This window comes from Mastomys coucha, unplaced genomic scaffold (assembly GCF_008632895.1).
Source record: "Mastomys coucha isolate ucsf_1 unplaced genomic scaffold, UCSF_Mcou_1 pScaffold3, whole genome shotgun sequence".
Lineage (NCBI taxonomy): Eukaryota > Metazoa > Chordata > Mammalia > Rodentia > Muridae > Mastomys > Mastomys coucha.
The window spans coordinates 8,558,159-8,575,723 of record NW_022196909.1 but is presented as its reverse complement, the minus strand read 5'-3'; the positions used below and the strand labels follow the sequence as shown (position 1 = coordinate 8,575,723).

Sequence of the window (17,565 nt, the reverse complement as noted above, 5' to 3'; positions counted from 1 at the left end):
TCCCCTCCCCTTTCCTTCTCTCCTCCCCTCTCTTCCTAAGAAAGCGTCCTTAACTCTGTACTATCATGATAGAACTTCCCTCCCTCACTTGGCCCTGCTTCCAGTAGTAAACACGTGAGGAAGTTCAGAGCACTGCCCTTGCCCCAGGAGCAGTGGACGGTGAAGAATGGGAGCTCATGGATACTTTGTTACCAAATAAAACTTACAACCAGGTTAATCCAACACATTTAATGTATGCATAATTGTTATTGTGCTGGGAAGTAATTAGGCATAAATGATAAGTAGTTCATGTAAATCACTATAATTAGAATTACTTTTACACAGCCGAATCAAGCGTTTCTGGAGTCAGGGAGGGAAAGAATTAAACAGCCTTCCATTCTCGCTCTCCATTAATCAGGGTTGTGCAGGCTCCAGGTTTTTTCATCCTTTGGGAGGAGACTTCATAGCCTGTTTGTAAGGGAGCGAGACTGGGGCATCTAACTACAGCCACATTTCATGGAACAGTGCTCTGCTCGACTGATAATGGACGGCACTTGCCATGGTGTTTCTGTGCCATGGTCTTGGCCTAGGAAGTCTCACCTAGTGATGTGGCTGCAAGACAACAGCGTGGTTTGTGTGACAATGTGCAGTGTGGAAATGTAGCACCTATAGTTATGTGACGTGGATTCTACTTGAGGACAGTAACAACCGTTACTCGTCTACATGGGACACATGCACAAACAGTTGTGAAGCTGCGTGCAAAGCTGTGTGCTGTGACAGAATCTGACTTCCCACTCATCAATGAATCTAGCTCACTCTCATTCCTTCTCACTCTCTCTGTCTGTATATGGTGTGTGCTTGCTCCCCAGGGAGATGCCGGTGGCACATTTTGAGGCCCTTCATGGCTCGGGTGGTGATGGAGACCTATAGTGAGAGTTTTGGTTTCTTTAAAAATCCAGCGATGCTATGGGAATATGTTTTTGTTTTAATCCCAGGTGTGGGATATGGGGCTGCTTCAGTTTGTCCACAGCCACTAATTATAATTGGCTTGTGTTCTAGGAAGGGCATCATTTTTTTGCCAGCTGCAGATAGTTTAATTCTGGGGACTCTAGAGAGGGAAAAAATATGCCAGAGCCCCAAGAGGGGAGGGAGACACTGTGAGAAAGAGGGGAGGGAGGCACTGTGAGAAAGAGGGGAGGGAGGCACTATGAGAAAGAGGGGAGGGAGGCACTATGAGAAAGAGGGGAGGGAGGCACTATGAGAAAGAGGAGGCTTCTGGGCTTCCTGCTGCTCCTAAAGTTTGTCCAGTGGTCCTGACTACAAAGATTGAACTTGTTCCAAGGAGCACTTCGCCCCTAACCAGGAGGAAGTAGCCTAAAAAGATCCATGTCCTCCTTTGCTCTAACCTTCCGTCTGTCCTACCTAGTGCTGGGGGTTGGAAGGGAGGTCAAGATACAAGAACCCAATGGAAGAGTAGAAACACACTCCAACAGAGACCACAGGGGGCCTGCCCTCATTTGCTTTTGCTCTTTGAACTACAATGACCTCCCCTCTCCCTGGACACTGGCTTGGCTTGTAAGTAGAGCAAAGGGGTGTGATTGGTGTCTCCTCCCTAGTTTCTTTTCGTTCATCCCATTTGCCACGCTGTATCAAGACTGTTCCTAACATGCTACTTTTTGTTTCTTTGAGACAAAGTCTGCTGATACAGTGTCCTTGCCTCCCAAGCTGGAATTAAAGACTCCATACTGCACCAGCATTAGGGACAATCTTAGGTTGTCCACATGTACCTTTACTAAGCACTTTCTTTTCTTGGTCTTCTTGGGTTTGTAGAATCAAACTCAAGGCCTGGCATAAAGCAGGTCCTTACTGTTCAATCCATGTTTATAGAGTGAATGAGAAAAATAAGTAACAGAGCCCTCACAGAAGCTGCATAAAAGAATTCCATGTTGATTTGAAGGCAGTTGTGGTAGCTCTGGGTCTGTCCATGTGTACATGTGAGGTCTTGTTTCTGTCTATCTCTGGGAATGATTCCTTAGCAATATTGTTGCCAGAGATTTGATCACATTGTAAACCCCAAGATTGTGTTATTTGAAAAAAAAAAGCTATTTCTAGTGGCGTGGCTCAGCTTTAGCACGCACCTTTAATCCCTCTGGAATACAGAGGCTTCTAGGACTAGGTGTAGGTTAGGAGTCAGGAGGCAGTAAGGCTCCAATATGACAATTACTTCAGGAGGATAAAAGTTACAGTTCCAAGTAGTTCTTAGCTAGCATAGAAGATGCCTGGAGTCCCAGGGTCATTCTCCAACTGAGAACCTTCATTCAGAGCAAGATGCTGCTCTCCCCTCATCACTCCTTTTTAATGATTTCCTGATCATTTTGAGATTTATGTTCATGTCCTGGGTATCCCATCGATTAGTGGGAGATGGGGGAGGGGTGGAGATGGGGGTGGAGGGAGGGGCAAGGTGAGGGGGCATGCCAAAATCCGAGTTTCAGATAGGAGCAAGAGACCATGGAGGATTCGCTGGAAAATGGCTCCTTGTCACTCGTCTCCCAGTGGCACACAGGGGCACTTAAAAATACTTGTTGCTGGATCTAAAGTCCCAGCACGAGGGAGGGGGAAGAAGGATCAAAGTTTGAAGCTAGCTTAGGTTACCTAGTAAAACTTTGTCTTAGAGAAGTTAAAATCATTTATGTCTGTCTGTTCTGTTACCAGAGACTGAGAGGCATTTTGTCTCCTCAGGGTAGACAGGGTCTCTCTCTCTCTCTCCCTCTGCTTGCCAGGCTGGCCTCTAGCTCTTGGCCCCTCATCAGGGGGCTTCCTGAGTAGGTTGAACTATAAGTGAACACCATCACGCCCAACTAGTCCTTCCCTTCCTTCCTTCCTCCCTTGCCCCTCTCTTCCCGCTCTCCCCTTCCATTGGATGCTTAAATCCCACAGTTTATTAAATCGTGAGAATTGATGGGTAGATGGGTGCACTTGGGGCAGTGTCTACACAGGAGGAGCACTGCGCGGGTGTGAACTTCCGAGCTTCCCATGTCCTGTCAGTCTGCTGCAGCAGCTGTGTTGGATGACAACTTTAGGCCCACAGGGCTGGTTTGAGTGAGGCAGACACACCCTGAAGTTGTCTGGGGTAGGTGACACAACCCTGTTCTGCCTAGCTGCTGCTCTGCAAGCCATTTCTTGTGTGTGTTGTAGAATCTGAAAGCCCCTTTGTTTAGATACTTAAATATGCTTAATTATACTAGTAAACTGAGCAAATTGATGTACTTTAGGTTAGGAGGGCTCTTTTGAAAATCAGCTAAAGCCATTTTTAAAAAAATTTTCATTTAAGGAGAGTTTATGGATGCTAACATATAGTTCTGTTTTTTTTTTGTTTCTTGTTTTTTTTTTTTTTTTTTTTTTTTTTTTTTTTTTTTTTTTTTTAAGATCTTTAGAAACCTGAAGGATGTACTTTTATTAGAAGTGGTTCACGTGGAGAACGTTGTAATGCCAGTTTTTAAAAGATGTAATTATGCTCAGCATTCCAGCTGGAATCATTGTGTCTGATTCCGCCATTTGGGGAGATAATAATGCAGTTGTGGGGAAACGGGGAGAAACAGGAAAAGTAATAGTCCTGCATTTTAGACAAATTGAAAACAATACTTTCTATCTTAACAGCAATACCCTTATTATCTAGTTACTCTACTGGGAACTATGCTGGAGTAGGAGGGCGGATAATCCAGAAAGGCAGAGGGTATGCCTTTTTTTTTTTTTTTTTTAGGGATTTATTTATTTATTTATTATATGTGAGTACCCTGTAGCTGTCTTCAGACTCTCCAGAAGAGGGCGTGAGATTTCATTACTGGTTGTTGTGAGCCACCATGTGGTTGCTGGGATTTGAACTCAGGACCTTTGGAAGATCAATCAGTGCTCTTAACTGCTGAGCCACCTCTCCAGCCCAGGTGTGCCTTTTAATTTAGAGCATTGATGAGAACCACCATGGATCATTAAGGGTAGGATTAAAAAAAAAAACTTTTAATTTTTGAGATAGTGTCTTGCCCAGACTTGCCTTGAATTTGAGATTCTCCTGCCTCTGCCTTCCGAATGCTGGGATTACACGGGTGTATTGTGTGCCCAGCACCTTGTCATTTTAATGACATAGAGAACAAAAGATAAGATCTAAATCATTAAATGTACGTATTTGGAATAGTCACCTTGAGCTGTTAAAGCAAATATCGAGAGCATCGATGTGCAGGTGGCTTTTCCTGTTGTCTGTCTGTTTTATTTTGGAGACAGGGTTCCATGTAGTTCAAGCTGGTCTTGAACTCACTGTGTAGCTAAGGATGACCTTGAACTTCCGATCCTTAACCTCCCTCAAGAGCTAGTGTAGATGTGCATAGCTTGGTTTTTAAGAAACAGCTTTAGAGCCAGGCATGGTCATGCTTCCGTTTAATGCTAGCAGAGGGAGAGGAGGAACTCTGAGTTGGAGGCCAGCCTCATCCTCATAGTGAATTCCAGGCAAGCGGAGACTACCCTGAGACTTTACTTAAAATCTCTGAAGAAAGAGACTGAGAAAACTCTAGAAAAATGGAAAGACAGATTGGTGGAATTAATGCTGTGAAAACGACCATCCTACCAAAAGCAGGTCCAGGAAATGCCCCCTCCCCACCAGTCAGACACTGACCTCAGTCACGCAGGGATGAGTTTTTGAATGACCGACAGCGGCTGCAGCTTCACGGGGAAGGCACCTTCTGGGCTCTCTGTGGAGAAGCAGGATCTTTTATCTGTGAGTTACAGGGGTGTAGGTCAGCTTCACGGAGACTGAGAAGGTTCTAGAGAGACCAGACTAACCGGAAGTTCTCGAAAGCATTGTTCTGTTGGTATAGAGTCCAGTTGTGCTGCCGGGAACTGAACCCTGGGGTTTGTGCATGCTAGGCTGTCTGCTGATGAGCTGTAGCCCCAGGCTAGATACAGATCTGAAATTGCTTACTCTAACTCACCAACTGTATTGTCTAGATGCTTGGGGATTAATTATTTTGACTTTCTGTGCATGAATGTTCTATCCATCCATCCATCCATCCATCCATCCATCTATCTACCTATCTATCTGTCTATCATCTGTCTATCTGTCTGTTTCTCTCTCTCTCTCTCTCTCTCTCTCTCTCTCTCTCTGTGTGTGTGTGTGTGTGTGTGTGTGTGTGTGTGTGCACGCGCAGGCACCTGATATGTGAGGAGGCCAGAAGAGAGGCCAGATATGTGGATTCCCCTGGAAATAGAATAAATAGGTGATTGTGATACTTTTTGTGTACTGGGAATCAGATCCAGTCTTCCGAAAGAGCTGCACGTGCTCTTAACCTCTAAACATCTCTTCAGTATCCCCTGACTCCGCTATGCAAGTCTCAAATATTTCATTATAGTGTGTTTTTATGTTTTTTTTTTTATTAGCTGTTATGGCTGATATCTTATCAAGAGGTCTACATAGGAAAGTATGGCATGGATGGGGCTCAGGACAGTGAAAGCCTAGAGGTCTAGAAGGACCATGCTTCCCGAGAACCAGGGCAGACGGTTGTGTGTGGCATCAGTTATGGGCCTGTGGAATGGCTCAGTGGGCATATTTGCTAGCAGCCAAGCTTGATGACCTGAGTTTGATCTCTGGGATTCACATGGTGGATGGGGAGGACTGACTCTCAGAAATTGTCCTCTGTCTTCAACACATTTGCTGTGAAATGCACATACCCCCTCTGGTAACACACATAGAGACACATAACTGCAATAAAAATTTAAATGTCATTTAGATAGATTATGCTTAACCTTTATTGGTAGATGGTATCCAGGTTTTATTTTTACTATAATTAGTTTTGTTTTTTTGAGATAGGGTTTCTCTGTATAACATCCCTGGCTGGCCTAGAACTAGCTTTGTAGACCTGGTAGTTTTAAATTGAGTTAGTTAGAACTTCTCTATTTTGTTTATCAGCCTTTTTTTTTTTTTTTTTTTTTTTTTTTTTTTTTTTTTTTTTTTTTTTTTTTTTTTGGTACTGGGATTTAATCTAGGGCTACGTAAATGGTCAAAGCTCTACCAAATAGCTGTATCTCATCCTTAGTGTTTTTTGAGACAAGTAGCCTGGGCTAGCCTTGAACTCAGGATTCTCTTCTTGAGCTTCCAAGAGCTAAGATTGCTATGGATCCCTAGCAGTTTCTCTTTACCACTTAAAAGCATACAAGGTCCAGTATAGGGCCGGGTTTTGTGCTACAGGTCCTCAGCCCAGCACCCAGAGGCAGAGGCCCGCTGATCTCTGTGATTTTAAGGCCAGCTTGGTCTACATAGAGAGTTCCAGGCCAACCAGGGCTCCATAGTAAAACCCTCTCTCAAAACCCAAAACTTCCTTGCCCTCTAAAAATCCCAAACCAAGCTCAAATTCCAATTACTTTAAGAAGGGGAATGAGAAATAAATATGAATTTTCAAAAAACTAATAAAGTATATTTTAAAATATATAAAGCAATGTTACATAAAGAATATATGTAGCATATACAAATCTGACAGGTGCTCTTTCTAAGACATATTGGGTTATTGAATAGGAAGGAGAAAAAGGAGACAGGCCCGTCAGTGCTCCTTTCTGAGGTACTGAGCATGGAGTCCCAGACATCACATTTGCTAGGAAGCATTCTCTCGCTGAGCTGCTCATCTCACCCTCAGTGCTGCATTTGCTAGAAACACTGAGCCCTAGTGGAGCCCTCCTTCCAACTTTGTTGTTTTTTTCTAACTTAAATTTTGTTTATTTAGTGTATATTGATAGCATCTTGTGAAGAATACTGTTGAGGTCTGAGAATTACCAAACAAACCACTCAGACACTGATCTCAGTCAAGCAGAGCTGGCTTATTTATTTATTTTTCTTTTAATATATATGAGTACACAGTAGCTGTACAGATGGTTGTGAGCTTTCTTTCTTTCTTTCTTTCTTTCTTTCTTTCTTTCTTTCTTTCTTTCTTTCTTTTTTTAAAGATTTTGTTTATTATATGAAAGTACAGTGTAGCTGTCTTCAGACACACCAGAGGGCGTCAGATCTCATTACGGATGGTTGTGAGCCACCATGTGGTTGCTGGGATTTGAACTCAGGACCTTCAGAAGAGCAGTCAGTGCTCTTAACCGCTGAGCCATCTCTCCAGCCCGGTTGTGAGCTTTCATGTGGTTGTTGGGAATTGAATTTAGGACCTCTGCTCGCTTCTGGTCAACCTAGCTCTCTCCAGCCCAAAGATCTACTTATTATTATAAATAAGTACACTGTAGCTGTCTTCAGACACACCAGAAGAGGGCGGACAGATCTCATTATGGGTGGTTGTGAGCCACCATGTGGTTGCTGGGATTTGAACTCAGGACCTTCGGAAGAGCAGTCAGTGCTCTTACTGGCTGAGCCACCTCACCAGCCCCCAGAGCTGATTTATTGAATGCATGCCCCAAGACTGACTGATTGATCAGGGATGTAGCCTACGGAGCTGACTGACCATGAGTGTTTCCCAGGGCCAGTTTATAAAGGCAGAACCCACAATGAGCTCATATACATGTGCAGGAAGTGCTGCCGAGTGGTCGGCTCTGACTCAAGCTATTTTGGCTAGCTAGATTGAACACTTCTAACTGACCTTTATTCTGATTGGTCCAAAGTGGAGCTTATGGTTGTGGAATTTCTTAGGATTAACAAACCTCTGAACGTAACAGGGTATGTGGTCAGCTTGACCCTGCTCTGAGTCAAGCTATTTTTCTGTGTCAGTAACAAAATTAAATGACTGGCAGGCATGGAACAAAATGGCTACAGCTATGCTGGGGCAGCCAGCTTCAACATATACCAGAGAAAGAAAAATTATTCCAGGTGTGGTGGCTTACACCTTCAATCCCAGAACTGGAGACCTTTGAGTTCAAGGCCAGTCTGGCCAGCATAGCAAGTTCCAGGCCAACCAAGGCTATACAGATACAAGGCTATTCTGTCTTAGAAACAAACAAACACCCAAACAACAGCAATAACAGGAGAAATTATTCTTACAGAATGTGTTTTGAAGAATTATGAATCACAACCCCTACATTGGGGTCCAGGAGTTGCCCCACAAACCACACAAACACCAGTCTCAGTCAGACAGTGATTGTTTATTGAGCATCCACCCTAGGATTGATTGATCAGGGCTGAAGACCAGACTTGGGAGCTGACTGTGTCCATAAGCCAGAATCCCATGGAGCTTTAAGCCTGAAATCCACAAACATGTGTACAGAGTTGCTTCACCAATCAGGATTTAGAAATAGGTGGCTTCCTTAGGGACATGTCTTTGTTGTACAATTATCCCATTCTCATTGGTTGAGATATTCAACTGTGGCAGGGGACATCCCTTGCCTATCGTTCATGTTTTAACTTGCCATCCAGGATGTCAATTACCCAAGTACATGACTCTTTCTGCCAAGTAGGATGTTAATTTCCAGGGAGGTCTTGGGAACTTAAAACTTTACTCGATCCCTACCGAAAGTGGAACCGTTATTCCAAATGGGTTCTTATGTTGGTGCAGGTGTCTCTCTTATGTCGGCCTCCATCCCAGGGGTAGTGTATATAGGCAAAAACCATAAGAGCTCATACGCAGGTGCAGGAAGTGCTGCTGGGTGGTTGGTTTGGGTCCAAGCTTATTGTGGCTAACTATACAAAGCAGTTCTAACTGACCTCTTGTGATTGGTTTCCAAGAACACCAAAACACAGAACATAGCAGAATATGCAATCAACTCAGGCATGAGAAAGTTTCCTAGTAACAGCAGTAACAGCATAAAATGGCAGGCTAGACAGGCAGCAACTACCCAGGCCTTGATACTCAGTTATCTAACACAGAATTGCTTTCAAAAGCTTTCTAGCTGGACAGTGGGGTGCACACCTTTAATCCCTGTACTCAAGGAGGCAGAGGCAGGCAAAGCTCTGTGAGTTTGAGGCCAGCCTGATCTACTGAGCAAGTTCTAGGACAGTCAGGGCTGCATAGAGAAACCCTGTCTGGGAAACCAAACCAAACAAAACAAAACAAAAAAACCCCAACCCCCCCCCAAAAAACCCCAAAAACCCAAACCAGAGACAGAGAGACAGAGAGACAGAGAGAGACAGAGACACAGAGAGAGACAGAGACACACAGAGAGATTTCTAACATTCAAAATATGACATTGTTTTAAAATTGTTTAAGGGTGTAATCTTTTTTTTTTTTTTTGTTGGCAAGTTGAAAACACAGTGACACAATGTTTCACACAAAAAAGAAAGAAAGCCTCAGGTGTTGGCAGGTGGGACTCTGTTTTGTGTTTTAAGAGTAGTGACTTGCAGGGGACATAGCGAAGCTGTAAATATATTGGAATCAAATCAGAGAAGACAGCCTTGCCTGGCCTGTCCCAGGGTGTGCTCCATATCATAAGATGGATTTAGTAGAGCTGTGAGCCCATGGACTATAAAACAGAAACAAGAGTATTATGGGTTGGATTCTGAGTTGTGCTTTCAGGTTTTGCCGTTTAAAGCACAGCCTGGTTGTATAGTGCAGACATCCTCCTGCCTCAGCATCCTGTGTGCTGGGATTACAGGTGTCTGACATGCTAGCCATCTTAAGCACTTCTTGTTACACAGCTCAGCGGTAATAAATGTGGACATAGTTCTCTGTATCACTGTATTTCTCCTACTTATCTCTTCATGTTACACAAATGGGACGCTGTAATCCCCTGAATAGTGATTCCTCACCTCTGCTCCCCCCACCACCCCGGTAACACAGGTCAGAAGTATTTTATCTTTATGTGACTAGTTTATTTTACCAATCTAATGTCCTCAAGATCTATGTGTGTTGGTGTTTATCAAAAATACCTCCCTTTTAAAGGCTGCATAATATTTTGGCTTTGCAGACTTTCACACCAAATTTTTTCTACTTAGTGTATATAATTGCCCCCTTGGTGTCCTATATATAACGCAGTTGGGAACATTATGTACATATGATTATATGTTATTATTACATGGTAGAAAATTTGTAATTTGTTCTTAATTTGCAGCTTTTTTCAAGGAACAAACCTCCAAAGGGCCTGTATGTTTATGGAGACGTTGGTAAGTGTTAAAAAGTGTTGGGTGGGTCAGCCAGGAGGTTCTGCAGCTTTCCCTCAGGGATTGAACTTCTGTGTCCACACCTCTCAGTCCCAAACCAGAGGAGAACAGGATGAGGAGTCTCCCTGATGCTCACAGGCTGGGGCTGCAGTTAAGGGCAAAAGTGGTGTCACACAAGACTGTCAATACACTTACACTGGGGCGACCCATAGGCGGCAGTCATCGGCAGGCAACTAGACAGCTAGCGCCTCATTGCAGGGCTGCTCTCTAAGCCTGCCTCTTTTTAAAATGAGCTTATTCTTTTCGACGTTTTAATTTCCACGCACATTTCTATTCATGATCTAAGCCTTAGAGCAATGACCTGGTTATTACTATTATCCCCCAGAACCCCTGAAGCAGGGTCTTAGGAACTCTCGAGGTCCTCCTGCCTCAGCACCAGCCTGTAGTCTCCCTTACATTAGACACCATTAGGGTCCCAGTGGCAGCAATTCCTCGCTCTCCAAGTTCTGTGCATTGGTCGGCCTTGCCTTTTCTTAGCTCTTCTGCTGGTCTTAGTGAGTCTCCAGATGGGGGTGCTCCTCCCCACTTACAGCAGGTGCTCCTCACCATTCTGTGCATGGGGCACTGCTCGGGGCCCCGACTCTGGCGGACTCTTGTTGTGTGGGGAGAACATCATAGTTCCTGAGCATTCCCTTTCATGTTCAGTCATTGCAAAAGGTCTGCTCTTTATTGTTCCTGTTACTGTAACCACTGAAGCATAAATGGAGATGTTTAGTAAAGACTTATACAGAAGGGCCTGACAAACAAGACGGGTGAAGGTTACTGGGAGTGTCTGACTGAATGGAGATACACTATGAATAATGCATCAGAGGTCTCAAAAATACTAGCCACGAAGGAGGAAGACCTGGAATCCTAGCACTTAGGAGGTTGAGGCTGGAGGAGTGTGAGCTTGAGGCTAGCCTAGGCTATGTTGTAAGGCCTTGTCTCGGACAAAACAAGTGGAAAGAAGGGAGGGAGGCCAGGGTGGGCATTGAGGAGACATACAGAGACAGAGATAGAGGGACAGAGAGTCAGGGGGACAGAGACAGGCAGATAGAGACAGAGACAGAGGGACAGACAGAGACAGAGAGAATATAAATGTACTCGGGGATGTTTGATGCAGGTTAGAGCACATAACTGTTGGTTAAAATGCCTTTATAATACAGAGGGGAAGAGAGACCAACCTTGAACTAGGAAGTGAGATAACTTTTGTTGGCCACAGCCCATTTAGAATACTCAGAAAAGGGGTAGTAATAAAAAAAAGTCAACTTCTCATTTTGGGGGGCTCTCTGACTGGAAAAACAGTCACAGAACACCTCCCTAATTAACTCTTATTCTTCACCCTCCCATTTGGACTCGAGAATCAGATGTCAAGTCTGAGGAGACTCACGGGGAAGGAGGATGTCTGTTTCCTAACCCCACTGGCTATGTAGTTCATGGCACCATGTCTTGTGTTCTGTGGTGCCCACCGGAGTGTACCCTTTATTCATAGACAGGTAGAAATGAGGGACTTTGGAGAACCCTACATCCAGGAAACCTCCCCAGGATTGGTTTTTAAGTTGGAGGATTAACATTGTAGCTCAGCCTTCAAGAAAACTTGCTATATATTTTATTCTCAGTCGGGGGTTTCTACACTGCCTTTGATCATTCAGTTCCTAGGTAAAAGACACAAAACCTTTATATTTACAATACACCTTTAAAGTACTAGGCCTGGCAGATTCTGTCCTCTAAGCCATTAGTGTCTACTTCCCTATCAATAACCCCGAGTTATAACTTACATATTCCATCTGGACTACTGTTAAATCCAGTTGAGCCCTCATAGCCATGTTTCATGACTCACCTACCTCATGGCATTTTCTTCTCTCTCCACCTTCTTTTTTTTACCCCTTGTGGTCTCCTCAGACCCAAAGCTCAGGGACCATAACACTGCCTACCTCTCTTCAACCCAGCTATAGGTTGTAGGCATCTTTATTCAACCAATAGTTTTAAATTAAGGAGCAAGGTTACTGTCTTAGTTAGGGTTTTAAACTGTGAACAGATACCATGACCAAGGCAACTCTTAGAAAGGACAACATTTAATTAGGGCTGGCTTACAGGTTCAGAGGTTCAGTCCATTATCATCAAGGCAGGAACATGGCAGCATCCAGGCAGGCATGTTGCAGGAGGAGCCCAGGGTTCTACATCTTCATCTGAAGGCTGCTAGGATAGGACTGGTCCTAAACTTTTCATGGCCACTGTTCCTCAAGATCTGGATCAAAAGCCTGTATCTTCCAGCCTCAAGATCTAGATCACAAGTGTCCCCTCCATTTCTAGATTGCAGTTAATTCCAGATTAAAAGTCAAACTCTTTGGTTTAACTGCAAGCACAAACACGAAGCTTAGCTGGGTGGGTCTTGCCCTGAGATCACCACTCCCTTAATCTCTTTATCTCCTTGAACACGGGATTCAGCTCCATTTTACTTCCTGGTTCCCTTTTATTACTTAAACCACACATTTTGTATTTTTTTCTACTAAACTTGCTACACTTCATCATAATGCTCTTCCTGAGACTAAACCACAGCACAGAGTCTAAACTTGATTGAGATCTCCTTTGTCAATGCAATTAATTTGACTCTCTTCACTTGAACCTCAGGCAGACCTTTCGGACAAGGGCAAAAGCAGCGACTACTTCACCAAAACATCCTAAGAACAGTCTCTCAGCCACATACTAAAATTCTCTAGAGTCATGCTTCCACAGTTCAAATCCCCCTCAGCAAAAAAGTCTCCCATTAAAGCCTCACTCAAAGCATTCCACTGCTTTCCACATCCTCAGTCTCCAAATCTACATCCTTCCAGACAGAACCATGGTTGGACCTACCACAGCAACATCCCACTCCTGGTACCAGCTTCTGTCCTACTTAGGGTTGGTTCTACTGCTGTGAACAGACACCGTGACCAAGGCAACTCTTGTAAGGACATCATTTAATTGGGGTGGGCACAGGTTCAGAGGGTCAATCCAGTATCATCAAGGCAGGAGCATGGCAGCATCCAGGAAGGCATGGTGCAGGAGGAGCTGAGAGTTCCCCATCTTCATCTGAAGACCACAAGGAGAAGACTGGCTTCTAGGGAGCTAGGATGAAGTTCTTAAAACCCACACTCACGGTGACAGACTTTCTCCTCCAACAAGGCTACACCTACTCCAACAGACTATACCTTCAAATAGTGCCACTCTCTGGGCCAAGCATATTCAAACCACCACGGTTACATAGTATCACTTGGTGTAGGTGAAGATTTCCTCATCCCTGGGGGCATCCAGATCTCGGAGCCAGTATTTAGCATTACAATACATAGCAACAGACCAAACCTCAACAAAAACTATTTTCAGTAATAGTGTTTATATTTAGCCCATTACATCCAGAGGCTGAAAGGCTCTTATGGTGGTGGTGAACCCACTCTCTAGGCATGTGAGGCGCACAGGCAGCTTTTGCACTCTTCTACAGAAGTACCTCTTACCCCAAGGCTCTCTCCAACAGCAAGTGCTGTGAGGCTTGCTTCTATGGCTTGCCTCTGCATTTCTGCTTCCCTCAGAAGCTCTGCCCACCCCCCTCCCCACCCCCCTTGCAGCAAGCAAACTTGGGGGTTCTTTCCACCTCCCTGGTCCCTCTGTGAGGACTCAAGGAGCCTCAGGTGCCAGCCCAAGTAAGACAAATGACAAAATCACCTTTGGTGGCGCCAAGGCCAGCACTCTCCCAGATAAACAGGTGCAGCTGATGCCTATCCTTGAAGAAAGTATATTAGGGTCCCACGCTTAAATCATAGAAAAGAAGTCATCAGAAGTCACAGACAGTTATGGCTGGCCATAAAACTAGTTCCTGATAGCCCCACAAAAGATATTTCTTTTTCTTTTTAAAGATTTATTTATTTATTTTATGTATATAAGTAGATTGTAGCTGTACAGATTGCCATGAGCCATCATGTAGCTGCTGGGAATTGAACTCAGGACCTCTGCCAGCCCCACTTGCTCCGTCCCCAGTCGCTCTGGTCCCACTCCAGTCCCACTCGCTCCAGCCCCTCTCGCTCCTGCCTAATACACTGTAGCTGTCTTCAGACGTACCAGAAGAGGGCGTCAGATCTCGTTACGAGTGGTTGTGAGCCACCATGTGGTTGCTGGGATCTGAACTCAGGACCTTCGGAAGAGCAGTCAGTGCCCTTACCCGCTGAGCCATCTCGCCAGCCCCCAAAAGACACTCTTTAATCCCACTCCCAGCCTCTCGATTCCGCCCTAGCAAATGGTATCGTGTCTGAGTTATGACGTACCTAACTCCCCTCCCCTCCCCTTCTCCCTAAGAATTTAAGAATGTTTAACTGCTCTGTATATAAGTGTTAAAACACCCAAGCTGGGGGTTGCTCTCCAAACCCATGCTGTAGGAGGTTTTTGATCCGACTCAAGACTCGAAATAAAAACACTTTTTCGCAAATTGCAGCGGACTTTTCAATTCTTGAGCTCTTCTGGGTTTCCCGAGGAATTGGGGCATAGCACATGCATCTGCTTTTGTCATAAGGCTTTGACCAGAAGATTACTGTCAAGGCAGAAACCCAGCTCCCAGCTCAAAGAGAGGAGGCCATTGTTTTCTGGAGCCACATGAGCATCCAGAGCCTAAAAACACAGATTAAGGTTTCCCAAACACTGCACTCCACTGTGGAAGTGCTTACACAAGATTCTTGTAGTTGCAGAACAAAGAAAGTTGTCAATAAACGCATTGGTGGGGCCACAGGTGTTTGGGCTGCAGCCAGACAAGACAACTGTGGTAGGTTTGAGACCTGGTAACATTCCTACATGTAGGGTTAGTGGTCAGCCAATAGATTTTAAAGTTTTGATAGTCACAAGGATGTTAGGTCAAATATAGGTGTGAACTATGGATGGCTTTCAAAGGGACTAAACATAGCTGAAATAACTTAGTTCTGGTTTGTAATTTTTTTGTTTTACTTTTTGTTTTTTGTTTTATTTGTTTTTGTTTTTTGAGGCAGGTTTCTCTGTGTACCCTGGAACTCTGTAGACCAGGCTAGCCTCGAACTTGGAAATCTGCCTGCCTCTTTGCCTCTCAAGTGCTGGGATTAAAGGCGTGTGCCACCACTGCCCAGCTGGTTTATAACATTTTAACACTCCCTCATCTTGAAGTTTAGTCGTCTAGCCTTGTAGACCTTGTAGACTACAAGTGTAACTTTCCCTCCCTCCCGCCTTCCCTCCTTTTTTTTCTTTTCTTTGTTTGGGAACTTCAGTTCTCACTGCAGTGGTGCCAGTAGGGTTAACGATCTGTCTGGAGTATGAGAAGAGAATGGAAGCGCATGGCCTATGGTCCTTACCTGGAGCAGCCTGGGAAGCGCATGGCCTCATCCTTATCTGGAGCAGCCTGGGAAGCGCATGGCCTATGGTCCTTACCTGGAGCAGCCTGGTACATTCTGCCCTCACACTGAACTCTAGAAGCTGCTGAGGCTGGGGCTGCAGGGGCTACAGGGGTGTGGAAGACTCACAGCCTTGTCTGCAGGGGAGAGAAGGAACCACTAGGGATGGTGTCCAGGAGTTGCTTTGATTTCCTACTATAAGGCTTGACTATAAGCACTCAGAGCTGTAGATTGTCAAAGTTGGTCCCCTGGCAATACTCCTCTCTTGAGAAAACAGCAAGTTTAATGTATGAATCTTAGGATAAAGCAACATTGTGAGCTTGGTAGATGTTAGAGTCAGACTCCTTCCATTTCTCCTTAGGTCCTCTGGCCTCGTCCTCACCACTTGACCGGTGTTCTGTTGTTATCTGCCCATGCCTGGCAGTGTGTTGCTTTGGGGCTGTAGTGCACAGACAGAAAAGCCATTGCTCACTTGAAAGTTTATTCCTGGTTTCTACTTCCCCCATTTTCTCCAGCCTTCAAGTCCCTGAAGACCACTGTTCTCCTTTGTGACTCTGGCTACTTCAGGCTCCTCACGGAGAGGGAATCTCTTTTATATCTGGATTATTTTATTTATTAAATAACTTTGAGATTTATCCATTTGGTCCCCCACACCAGAATTTTTCCCTTAGAGTCTTTGTTGTCATGCTCTTTCCACTTTTAAACCATTGGTATAGTTTAAAACAAACTTTATAAGCTATTATTTTGAAGGGAGGTAATTGAAGGATGAATGTATCATGAATAAACTAAAAATATTTTTTTCAGGAGCAAAAAAAGAAAAATCCAATCACATATGAATTTTCTTCCTCTTCAAGGCTGACTAATATCCCCTCACCTGTGCATATCAGGCAGTTATCTGTTTATCGAGGGTGTTTTGAGCTATTGTGTCTTCTGTTATAATTATGTTGTGAGCATTAATGCATAGACCTTTGTTCATCTCCCTCCTTCTAGCTATTGTATATTCCCCAAAGTGGAGATGCCAGGCAACGGTTGTATTGTGTTTAATTTAGGAGCCTGGCATACTGTGCCACAGCAGCTGGCTGTGCCATGGTTGAGCCTACCAGCAGACACAGGAGTCTGGGCTTTATTTTGCTGTGTGCCACAGCAGCTGGCTGTGCCATGGTTGAGCCTACCAGTGGACACAGGAGTCTGGGCTTTATTTTGCTGTTGCTTGGGCTTTTGAGATGACATCTTATTTAATCCGAACTAGCCTCAAACTCAGTGTGTAGCTGAGCCTGGGCCTGGGGTTCTCGGATTGTAGGTATGTGACTTGTGACTGAGTGTCTCTGTGCTCTGGGGTCCTCCAAAGGCCCCTCCCACACCTGTCTGGAGCCTGGTTCGAGATGGCATTGAAACCAAACCCTTGACTATCTATCAGAAAAGTGTCCCCAAGGTCCCTTAGGGAAGCTCACATAAGTGACGTGTGTGCTGCTGCTCCTAGACATAGCTTTGTGTTTCCTCTTATATATTCATATATATTAAATATATATATTCAATATTAAATATATATTCGACATATTTATACATGCATGCTTTATTAATATATATTACTGTATTAATTATATATAATTATATAAATCGTATAGTTATATAATTAATTATATAACTTATATAATATATACATATTAATGTAATATAATATATATGTGTATATATGTGGGTTTGCATGTATATGTGTATGTGTGTATATGTGTCTACATATATGTATATATTAATGTTTTTAGTGATTTAGCTTCTGGTTTATTGATTTCTTAATTTTTTTATCTCTTTTATTAGATTTCCTTTCCACTTGCTGCCTTTCTTGACTTTGTGGAATAGGATGAATCCCTGTTGGTTTTAAAGTGTTACATTCTAATAGAAGCATCTCATGAAATTACCTCTAAGCGCTGCTGTTGCCTTTCAAGTCATCTTGAAGCAGGGTAGAAAATCAGGAGGTCAGGAGCTTTGTGAAGGGAAAGGAAGCCCTTTGAAGCAGACTGTCTGAGACTCATGACGCTAGCTGCTTAGCCTCCTGTGGGCTCGGATCCCAGGTGTCTGAGACTCATGGCGCTAGCTGCTTAG

General features: G+C 44.1%; 1 protein-coding gene across 5 annotated transcripts in view; it reads left to right on the top strand.

The window, feature by feature from the left end:
* Positions 1-17,565, top strand: part of Afg1l (AFG1 like ATPase) — a 178,786-nt gene that overhangs the window by 30,116 nt on the left and 131,105 nt on the right. For 3 of the 5 annotated variants that reach the window (XM_031346891.1, XM_031346888.1, XM_031346889.1), the window contains exon 3: positions 9,997-10,048. The exons of the other annotated variants lie outside the window; for them this stretch is intronic. Coding sequence is in view for 2 of the 3 variants with exons in the window: in XM_031346888.1 (XP_031202748.1) it covers positions 9,997-10,048 (52 nt within the window). In the remaining variant the exon portion in view is untranslated. The remainder of the gene's footprint in view (positions 1-9,996; positions 10,049-17,565) is intronic. 5 annotated transcript variants of the gene reach the window in all.